General features: G+C 34.2%; 1 protein-coding gene across 1 annotated transcript; it reads left to right on the top strand.

The window, feature by feature from the left end:
* Positions 1-1150: 1150 nt before the first annotated feature.
* Positions 1151-11605, top strand: LOC130640943 (stonin-2-like). Its single transcript, XM_057447559.1, has 2 exons — positions 1151-2160; positions 8213-11605. The coding sequence occupies exon 2, from the start codon at positions 8225-8227 to the stop codon at positions 11078-11080; it is 2856 nt and encodes a 951-aa protein (XP_057303542.1). The 5' UTR covers positions 1151-2160; positions 8213-8224; the 3' UTR covers positions 11081-11605.
* Positions 11606-12253: the final 648 nt, after the last annotated feature.

Here is a 12253-nt window from a genome sequence, read left to right as displayed (position 1 = left end):
TTTTTTGTCCGGCAAATATCCTAGGAACGCGCCCTGCTACGCCGTTTCATTTGTTGTTTGTTTACGCAGGAAACAACACAACAAACAACTTTTCTGCCATACGCACAACAGGTGGATACGCAAGTAACTACCAGCTACACGTTTTTTTATTTATCAGCATTGATATTATCAGTATTGTCTGGATTGAAAATTGTTTAGTTTTAGTATATGTAGCTACATTGTAATTAGCTAACGTATAACTCTAGCTAGCTATGTCTTAGTCTACAGTTGACAGTATTTGCATATGTCGTTCTTTGTAAATGTCCAAGTAGTGTGTACTCTCATCATGCCGTGTAGCTAGTTAATTACACATATGCTAAGGAAAATTACATTACAATTTCTTTTCCACTGCCTGCATGAACATCCACTTACAAAATTTTCATTATTTGTGAAAACTTTTAGTTATTTATACTATGGTAAATTGTAAACCCATTGCCAGTAAAATCTTCTTAACCCAACAGAATGAGCCAAGGCAAGATGCCATCCAGCGTTTTCAGTAACTAGTAAACAGCTATATTTCCTTCTTAAACTCAAATGTATTTGTTATTTTATTCTTTTAATTAGAAGATAAACCCGTTTTTACCCTTTGTGCCATCCTGAAAAAAGGAACTGTATATTTGTACGCACTTTAATATGACATAAAGTGCGTATTAGTGCGTAGCGCTATTCATACGTAGAAAAAAGGAAAAAGAATCCTAACCCTAACCCTAAAGCACTTTAAACAGTTGAGAAATTAAAGACAACAACAATGTTGCGTTTTTATCATAAAATTCAATTTTTATCATAAAATTGATTATTTCTGGAATTCTTTAAACCTAACCCATAAAAACAAACATGTTTGTCAAGTTGTAAAACATTTGGAATATACAAACGGAATTATAAGGAAAATCACTTTTTGTACTTATTTGATCAGTGAGTTAACTGGAATATCATTAGTTTGATTTATTTCCTTACCTAACCTCGCAAGCTTTGGTTGACAACATAATAAATATATATAAATACTGAAATTTTTATGTATGTGTTTTTGATTATGTCTAAGACAAGAAACTGTGATGTGATTTCCCATGGCCTTATGGTTAGCTTCTTTTTTAGTGATCAATTCAGCTTTTCAGATTCATGCCTGTACTTGAAAATGTTGCTTCGAACGCCAGTATTCTAATAGAAAGTTTTAGTTTAAAAAATTTCATATATGAGTATTTTTGACTTAAAGTTTTGCTCTTATTTTCTCATTGAATGTAACTGTTACTTTGTGTGCAGGAGAATAAAAGAAAATAAATTACAAATGTGTTAGACAAGTTGGCATCAAAAAACGTTTTTAAAAGTTAAAACATTAGGTTGATATAAAGAATGTTTTATTTATTGTTGAATGGTGTTGATTTTGTATCAAAAGAATAAAACTTTTACTACAAATAAAACCTTGACAATTTTATATAACCAAACACAGCAATGCTTGAAACATTTTGGACAAAATAGCACTTTTAGGCTGTATAAAGATATTTTTAAACTTTTTCGCAGTTTTTCGATACAACTGGCAAAGCAGAGTTATCACAACTTTTTAGCATAGTTTTCGATGCCCAATGCATTTTTAAGTATCACCTTATACACATTTTCCAATTCTATCTACCACTCTTGTGATTAAGAATTTAATTTTCTTGTGTGAATTAATGAATTTGTTTATCATCTATTAACCACAACCTTGCTTATTTATTAATTTGTGTTACTTAGCACAGCTGACAGATTAAATTATTAAAGTTCTACTTCATTAATAGAATTATGCTTTATACATCTTTTTGCTACATGATATGATTTTTTGAAATAATACATAATATATAAGTAATATAATACAGTATGTATGTATATTTAAACTTTTTTCCATAGCTTGCGGTCTAAATGTTATATTCTCGTTCTAACATGGTTTGTTAAAAGTTTGTTCTAGCCAGGTTTATATATACAAAGATAATGTTCTTTCTACTGTTTTTCTATTATAGTATAATTTCACAATATTACAAGCTTCAACTTTTAAATTCCCAGAAAACATCAAGTAAGATCAATGTGGTTCAGGATGAGAATATCATCATCATCAGGTTTAAAATCAAAATATCTATGTAGAGAACTGCTGAGGTAGGGAGCTTCTAATTGGTTTTGATTCTATAATCAAATAAGGTGATCCTGAAAGTGTTGAATATGCATTGATTATATACGCTAGAGAAAAACACTGAAATAGTCATTTTTCAGCCTTTTAAACGTTCCCTTCCCATATAGGTTGTTATAGGTCCCTTCCCCATATAATTGTTTCATTACCTTGGGGGACGGACAACAAGTGATAATAATCAGTCTGAATGCTTAAAGCCTAATTAGTATTCACCGCTAATGTCTGCTGAAACTTTAAGAAGACGTCCAATCTCAAAATTTAATACAGTAAATTTGATTGTAACAAAAAATAAAATAAGGAAAAGTTTAAGAAAGTGACATAATGCAGAAACAATGTATACTAACAAATTGTTAATATATAACTTATTTCACAACACAAAAGCAGCAAATGTTTTACCGAAAAGTCCTTGTGGTCTGTGTGCAATATTGTTTTGTAATTTTATTATTTGGTGGACTATTAAAGGAATGACCATATTTTCTATGCAATAGGGATAAAAAGACATCTTGTCTTTTGCATGTGTTTGTACTATATGGTAGACCTATAAGTCACTTTTATATTTTTTAGACGTGTTATATTTTCATTTCAAGATATAAGGCATCTGTTCCCATCATAGGCTAGAAAAGTGTCAAAATTAGCAAAAAACAAATTCAACAATCTACATAATTTGTAATTTTTGTCTTTTATGTTCAATCAATTCTGCATAAGGCAAGTTTGAAAAATACTTAAATTGCAGGACTTGAAATCTGACTTTAGAGCAAATCCTATAAGACCCTTACTTTTTAAATCATGTTAGGGAACATGTTATTAGGACATCATTTTTTCAGGACATTTTTTACTCCTCTTCTGCCTTAAAAGGTCAATTATAATAATTTGTTAGGCTTAATTATATTATCATAGAACTCCCTTTTTTGAAGAAGTGAGTTAATGATGTAACCATAATCAACTATTTCTTTGGGGCACAAATACTAAAAATAATAAAAAGCACTGACAGATGTTCAAAACAAAACAAGATAAAGAATAAAGAAAAGCATTGTTATTCTGACTTTAACAATCTGAACATAATTTAATTAATTGGAAATAAAAATAATTAAAATTGGACTTAAAAATTGAGCACAGTTCTTAATTGCCATTACACCCTCTATCCTATCCCCATAATAAAACATAGCATGTGCAACAACTACAAATCTCCTCCCTTGGTGATGTAATATGTAAGTGAATTAAGTTTGGAAGAAAGAGAGAGAAGAGACACAGCTAATTTATGGCTATTAAAATCTGTTTAATTTTTTTTATGTTCATGACTTTAAAATATAGCTCAGCGCAGCTTGAAATTTGTTTAAACGGATGCTAGGAAACAAAATATACGAAAACCAAACAATTTAAATCATTTATTAAATTGTTATAAAAAAATACGCTGTTTCAATCTGGTATGATTTATTTGTTTAATCACCAAAATTTAAAATTATCTTGAATTTCACCATGTAAAATGATTCACCTAAAAAGACAGAATGTGGCAGTAGAACGTATTTTATCTTTTAAAAAGTTTTACTTTGAAATTGTATTCACTTTATATATTTCTTTCAATCCAATCTATAAAGTTTTTTTAAATTGTTATGTTTTATTCGTTCCAATCCATATTCATGAAGATTACACAAATGCAGTTTTGAAAGCTTAAGCTTTAATTAATATTTTGAAATTAATACCATTTTCAAAGAATATACGGATGCCATGTATCCCCAACAAGAAAACCATCCATTTGAGAAGTTTTCCTATTTAGAAGATGATAATCCAGTTGTTTTGTTCTGTGGCAAAACTCTAGTTTGGTATATTCTTATAAAAGTCAAAAAAAAAATTTTAGTGGAAAGAGTATTTGGAGAATTTTCAATCATTTAAGGGCAAGAGTGACGCTCTAGAAAGAGGTAAAGAGTTGAAGTTGATTGATCAAATAACAAACGTTATGAGTTAGAGAAAGAATTGATATAGATAGGATTTTTTGTAGTGCTACCGATGTAATATTAATCAGACATCTGCAGGAAAAGTATTTGAAGAATCTCTATTTTTGGCTTGGCAGATTTGGAGAAAGTTTTTGACAGAGTATCATGTAACATTATTGTTTTGGTTTATGAGAAAATTGGGTGTGAATGATACATCAAGATTCTGTATTTAATCCTTTGTTTTTTATTTTAATCTTAAAATATGCAGATGATTTGGTTCTCATAAAAAAACTGAAAGATGGAAGATTTTGTTGAAAAGTTTAAGAAGTGTTGCTAATAAAGAACTAGGAGAGAAAGGTTTGAGAATGTATGCTGCACAATCTAAGTCGTTATTAGTAGCATTCAAGCTAAGTGTTGTCTTGATGTTGGAAAGTGGCCTTGTGGAATTTGCAGAATAAGGGGTTGATAACTCGATTTTTTGTCAGACTTGAAAGTGTTAGGTGCGCAACGTGTAATGTGCGTCTGGTTTGTTTGTAGGAGCTGCAAAGGTTTTTGAAGGCAACCAAGTATTTCCAGTTAAAATAATGAATAACAGTGAATGATATTTAAAAATGTTATCCTTAGGTGTTTGTAGGATAGATTTTTTTTGGAAAAGGTCAGAGTTCCTTTCTTTATTTACTACTAGAATCTTATCGATTGAGATCTGGTAAAGTGTTATGTCGTACAAAAGTGAGACACAGTGAAGCAGGATGATCGTTTAGAAAGAAATGATATGAGAGTGGTTGTTCTGTCACACCAGTCTGAAGGACAGAGAGTTCTGAGTTCAGTTGATTTAAGAAGTAGGCTAAGTGCTTATAGCATTCGAGAAGTTATTTAGATAAAAAAAGGTGGGCCTTTTTTGGAGACTTATATTTCCCGAGGTAATACAGCAGAGCTAACACACCATTTTGAAATCCTTTTTGAAGTTGGAAATGGTAGAGAGGATGAAGTTCGACGATTTTTCAAGGTTTAAGAGATTGTCAGTTAGTAGCCAAGGTATTTGCTTGCTATTAGCTATCGAAAATAACGTTCCACCAGTCACAAAAACTGTTAGTTGTAGCTTTATAAAGATTAAGGCCAAACTTACAGTTAATAATTCGGTACCGTACTTGATCCAAAGTATTTTTTTACTTTGAGTGTCTGTATTTATGTGTATCTATCTGATGTTCAACTCAGCAGGGATCTTGGTATAGTTCAAGTTTGAACAAAGGCTCTACAGTGTGTATTCATTTTAGTAATTAGTCAGAGAGAACTGGTAATTTGCCTGAAACAGGATAATCAGACCATAATTAGACGATACGAATAGTAATAAAATAACATGTGTGAATAACAAAACGTTTTTTTATGTTTGTCAAAGAAAGTGTTTTTGCCAGATACAAATCATCATCATCATTCTCGGCTTAACGTCCGTTTTCCATGCTAGCATGGGTTGGACGTGGTATATTAATGATCCTCTTCCAATCTGATCTAGACTGTGTTAGATTTAAACTCAACTTCCTCTGTATCAAGTCTGTCCTTATAACCTCAGTCTTTCTTGGTCTGCCTCTGGGCTTTGCCCCAGGAACTATCAAGTCTCCACACTTTCTTACCCAATTACCCCCCTCCATTCTTTCCAAGTGCCCCAGCCAATTCAATCTTCTTATCTGGATAACATCTTTAATTCTACGGATACTTAGCCTGCTTCTTAGCTCATCTGAACTCTTTCTGTCTCTCAGACTGGCATTACACATCCACCTAACCATTCTCATATCATTCCTTTCTAAACGGTCAAGATCTTCCTGCTTCACTGCCCATGTCTCACTACCGTACAACATAACACTTCTTACACAGGCCTCATACAACCTACCTTTTACCTCAATTGACAGGACTCTGCTAGTCAATAAAGGAAGTAACTCTCTAAACTTTTTCCAAGCAGAACCTATCCTGCAAGTAACACTTCTTCAAACACCCCCTTCACTGCCCAACATATCACCTAAGTAACAGAAGTTCTTAACTATCTCTAACGAGCCACTGTTGTACACCATTAAAGCTGGAAATACTTCATTCTTTATAATCTCACCTTTGCAACGCTTGCATACAAACTGTATGCCAGTTCTTAACCTTCCACTAATACTACTGCACTTCTTATGTACCCAATGCTTGCAAGTCTGACAAAAAATTGAGTTACTACCAACCCCTTTCCTGCAAACTCCACAAGGCCACTTTCCAACTACAAGGTCACACTTGGCTGCAATGCTACTTATCATGACTTTAGACTTTGCTGTGTTTACCTTCAGCCCTTTCTCTTCTAGTCCTTTCTTCCACTTCTCAAACTTTTCAGCTAATCCTTCCATCGACTCTGCTATGAGAACCAAATCATCTGCATACAATAACTCCCATGGACAACCTGTTCTGAACTCCATCGACAGCGCTTCTAAGACTAGAATAAGCAACAAAGGACTAAGTACAGAACCCTGATGTACACCAACATTTACACTAAATTCATCACTAAGTGAATCGTTAATCCTGACACGACTTCTAGCATTGCTGTACATAGACTGAACCATCGTAACTAGCCACTCATCCACACCTAATTTTCTCATAGCCCACCAAATAACTTTACGTGGCACTCTATCAAAAGCTTTCTCTAAATCTACAAAGGCAAAATAGAGATTCTTTCTCTTTCCTAAATACTTTTCCTGAAGCTGTCTGAGTAAAAATATTGCATCTGTAGTGCCACGCCCTGGCACAAAACCAAATTGCATCTTATCTATATCAATTCTTTCTCTAAGTAACTTATCAATCACTCTTTCAATAACTTTCATTACTTGATCAACCAACTTCAAACCTCTATAGTTACCCCTTTCTAATGCATCACCCTTGCCCTTGAAACAATTCACTATTACACTCGACTGCCACTCACTCGGAATAGCACCATCCTTTATAATCTGGTTAGCAAGACTTGTAATAAGCTCAACTCCAATATATCCAGATGCTTTTACCATCTCTGCAACAATACCTGATACTCCTGCAGCCTTGCCAATCTTCAATTTCCTAATAGCCTCCACTACCCATTCTGTCTTGATCTGCATAGCTGGCCCTTCTACGACATCATCATCAGACAAATTATCCTCGTCGCAATCAAACTCAGTGTTAAGCATCCTCTGATAATGATTCTTCCAAGCTACCCTTTTCTCCTCCTCTGTGCTAGCCAAAACACCTTCATCATTACGTATACACTTCTCACCTACAATATCTTGATTAGTCTTCTTCATTTGCTTTGCTATCTTGAATACCTCATTGCGCTGGTCTTCCCTTCTTAAGGGAAGACCAGCAAATAGACAAATCTTAAGGGAAGACCAACAAATATGATTTGAAATTCGGAGAGAAAAAAAACACATCACTTCTCTGCCCTGCATATATTTGTGGAACCCATGGAGATTTTTTTCAGACGAAATGGCTATGATTTGGTTGACAGAGAACACAAGTTGTGTTTTTGTTAATGGTCAATTAACATGGAATATTGTGAGTCAGAAATTTGATTATTGTGTTTTTAACACGAAGACTATCGATTCTCATCGATATGGGTTATACATAAACATGATATTATCAACAACTTATCTTTTTTCAAAACAGTAAAATAATTAGTAATAACCATGCTAGACTTAGAAGTAATGAAAAAATATGTGAAAACGTTTTGCGACAATCATCGGCATATACAGTGGTTATATCTAAAACAACAAAATATAAATATTAATAACATTAATCATTACAAATATTGTTCAATTTTTACCACTGTGCATAAAATTACTGGCTTTTATTATATTTTAACAAAATGTTGAAAAAAGATTTACTGTTAATTTCAATATGCATTTTTTTAATATGTCATTGAGAGGTAACATTTTATATTAAAATACAATACTGCCAATGGGTGTGTCATGTTTGTGTATGCACTGTAGACCTAAACCAATATGTAACACGCAATTAGCCTATGCTAAGCGCTTTAGCTTGCACGCTGATATTTTTTCACTAAATTTGTGTATGTTCATACTGTTGTTTGTTCTCTGTTTAGAAGCATGTATAAATGAGCAGCATGGCATTAATATGGGAATTTCGCGTCCCGAAGCGGAAAGACATGAACGACTATTATTTGGAGGAAAAGCGAAGCTTAGATGCAAGAAGTTCGGATACGCGTAGTTTAGACACATGTTCTCTAGACACAGGGAGCATTGTGAGCTGTTTGGATGAATTTAATATTTTGAATCGAATTCAAACACAAAGCAATGAATCGCTACACAGCATGTACATGGAAGTTGGTTGTGATAATGACCTTGCTCATTGCGAAAGCAAGGTTGATAACATCGATGAAGTCGCGAGAAGTAAAAAGTTTGATTCATCAATTAATAATGATGTTCTCCAACAATACCCATCTGTATCGCAAACAAAATCACACGTGGATACTACAATAGAACCCAACGATGGAGATTTGCTAAATGTAATAGAAAAGACTTCTTCTTCGGAGCAGATGTTTTTTAATGTGGGCAACCACAATAATCAGATAGGAGAATTGGAGAGCGCATTAAAAGAAAATATAAATGTTTATAATGGGAAAAACAAAAAGGTACGAATGAAAGAGGAAGGATTTAATAAAAGATCGCAGTGGGGGACTAAGATATTACAACCTGAAGAAAAAAATATTGTTGTACAGAACAACGGAAGCGAAAAACGCGTTCTTGGTGAAGAAAACTCTGGTAATAAGACATTCAATGTTTCATATTTGCGTGCGGACCAAATTAACAAAGTTTCGCCGTTCGACGACGTGCCAGGGTTTCCAAGAAACTCTGTACAACGACAGTCGTTTCGAAACAACGAAATGCTTAGTACTCCATCAAAATTATTAAATCCTAATATAAATAGATTAACAGAAGAACTTTCGCCGAAATCTGTACGTGTATCTCGCGAAAAATGGATTCAGTTTGAAGAATTAAATAACCCAGCTAACCAGTTAAGTCCGTCTGCATCTCCTTTAACTAAATTACATACTGGAGAACCAATACAAAGTCCAAGCCGTCATAATTGGGTGTCTTTTAATGAAACAATGGAAAGGCCTGATGAAAACAGTGTCGTAACATCTCATTTGTTTAACAGCAAAGAGGATCAAGATTTAGTTGAGAACAAAATTGAAAAGAGTCTGGACATTACAAAAGCGACCAGCGTTGAGGACTTGCTTTCTGTCGTGAACAAAACCGTCAGTTTGATCAAAAATTCAATAACAAAACCAACGGAGAAGGAAAAAACTTTATTTGATCAACACAAGGACGAAGAGTCAGAATTATCGGATGAGGTGATAAGTTTGGACTACGAAAGTGAAGAAGAGAGAAAAAAATTACGAGACACGCCAGTAAAACAATACACTGACGTGTTACTATTTCAAGCCTCGTGTGCCGCGAAAAACGAAAACATAAAGAACGCTCTGAATAATTCTTTGAAAACACAAGGTCGCGATAGTCCCGTTATTAATCAGGAGAAGAAGTTAGACGAGTACCCTTTGAAAAGTAACCGGAATACCTGGAATTTCTGGTACCGATATCCCGATCGGAAATATCGGGTTAGCTCTAGAAAGTGGCTGCCAGTTATTGTGAAAGTAGAGGGGGACTTTATTAAACTTCAGAGTGAACAGAAAAACGGATTAGACATACTGAAAGAAATACCCCTCCATCCTTTTTTTGTTTTTACTATACCTATCATCCACCGAGGGAATAAAGATGGTAGGGTGCATTCCGTAAAATTACAGTACGTTAAATATAGGGAAACGCACAGGCTAAAAACACGTGTAACGTTGGAACATATACCGATTTATACCCCAGTGTTTAAATTAGCTAGCCGGGACATTATTTCACTACGCGAGTTTATGAACAAAGTTGAAAATATCATCCGTTGCATACCTACGTATCGAAATAAAGGGATTACATATCGCCACGAAGAAATATTTATCGACAGTGACGATGAATGTCAGTTTTTACTTTCAGGAGATGGAGACATTGTACAATACAACATAACTGTGCAATTACGTTTGAGAGTTTTCGTTACCGGCAGTCCAGACTTCAAGTTGTTTTTGAATGACGTCAACTGCAAGGATGTGTTATGCAAGACGAAAGAAAGCTTACTGCGCGAAACCAAGTCGTCATTACGGTGGATTGCGCCGAAGAAAATAGAATACCATCCGTGTGTAGACATTTCAAAGTCAGAAGTTGAAGGAGGGGTGGTTTTTGTCCCACCCGATGGGTGTAGCTTCGAGCTAATGCGCTTTCGTGTGCATAGAAAAAACACTATTCCAATAATTGCAAAATCAAGTTTAGAGCTCCTCTCAGGTAACTCTGTTCGCCTGCAAGCGTCGATTCAAGTGAGTGGAGATGCAAAAAGCATACGTCATAAGCGAAATGACGTCGTAGTGTATTTTCCCATTCCTCCATCTTGGAGCACTTTGTTCGTAAGGTCAAGAACGCTCAATGGAACGAAAAAGTACATAAAAACAAGAGGCATAACAAATTCTTCAACGCCAGCAATCGCCACGTTAAATCGAGTGACGTTGCAAGTGAGTTGTGGAAAAGCTAAATACGAACCAGCTATGAGCTCCATTGCATGGAGACTTGGTAGCTTACCAGTAATTCAAGATGGTATCCCAGCCGATGCAGTACACAAGTTTCAATGTTGTTTAGAATTACCGTTTCCATTGGAAATACGAGATGATTTTCAGCCTTATTCTTATGTAGAATTTACTGTTGCTCAACAGTTAGCCTCTGGAGTCTCTGTGGAGGAGATTTTATTATCTGACGGACGTGTACCGGACAAATGGGTGTGTTATCGATCGAACTACTTTTACAAGATTTCCATGAAATTGATTGAGAATGGAAAAGTGCGCGAACGACCGGCAAGGTGACATCTTTAACCGATTAGTTTTATGAAAAGTTCTTTTTTTATTTCACGTGTTTATTTTTTCTCACTGTTTAAACGTTATTTTTAGGATAAGTTTTATCATACAAGATATTGGGACTAGTATTCCTATCAGTACGGAAAGGCATTTGTTTCGCAAATACGTATTGTAAGAACGAAAAATTCCTGAAAGCAGGCTTATCACGCCTTAAAATTCCCAAAATCTCTTCAATTTTAGTTTTGCAAAACTATATGGGAAAATATTCTGATTTTTCGTCGATAAATATGAAAATTTTTTGGCATGATGACTCGCTCACATTTATTTGGGATTTAATTCTTTCGCAGTAAAGTTGCTCGAGGGTGCAAGTTTTCACATTCTTTTGTTAACGTTGATTTCGTGTTTGCTTTTTTCTGTGTTTTGCTTTTATCTTGTTTGTTTTTTTGTTATGTGTTTTTATTTTCAGTCGTAAGAAATAGATGATATATTGAGATAATGTATATATATATAAAAAATAGAAAGATTTATGAATAACTTTTCTTGTTTTGATCGTGTTTTGTTAGTTTACTGTGCATTGTTTACACGCGCTAGCTCTGAATTGTCTGTCATGCTTCTTTTGTTTTTACTCTGCGTCCGCTTCGAGTATTTACAAGAAGTCGACGCGGTTAGAGGAAACCACGCCCTTGATAACGACTTGTATAAAAAGAGAAATTGTGAGAGAATTAATGCGATGATGTTACTTTAGGAAATTCAAAATTCGAATAGTAAAGAAGATTAACCTTAACTTCTTCGTACCGCTTCTTAGGGAGGGGGGATATGGTACTGGGTTTGGGTCAGACAAGATGTTTTTGACAATTTTTTTTAAAACGAAGTTTTAGACTACAAAGTAAATAGTGCCGTCATGTGTGACCGCAATGATGCCGCAACTAGAATAAAAAATTTGTTTAATAATTTCACATCAAATTTCAGTTTTTATTAGTACAAACCGCAAAAATTTTCTCCCACTAAATTAAAACTCTCGAATATGTTCGCGGTAACCAGGAGAGTATTCATTTAGCGAAACAGAAGAAGTACCCTAAGATCCTAAACCTTTACCGTCTATTATATTTAAGTTTGGATGCCAAGAATGGATGCGAAGATGTAACAAAATAAAAGTAAACGAAAAAATTATGTTGGTGATTT

The sequence above is a fragment of the Hydractinia symbiolongicarpus genome, chromosome 4 (assembly GCF_029227915.1).
Source record: "Hydractinia symbiolongicarpus strain clone_291-10 chromosome 4, HSymV2.1, whole genome shotgun sequence".
In the NCBI taxonomy this organism is placed as follows: Eukaryota; Metazoa; Cnidaria; class Hydrozoa; order Anthoathecata; family Hydractiniidae; genus Hydractinia; species Hydractinia symbiolongicarpus.
Note: the sequence above shows the minus strand (reverse complement) of the source record. Positions and strands in the feature narration are given on the sequence as shown.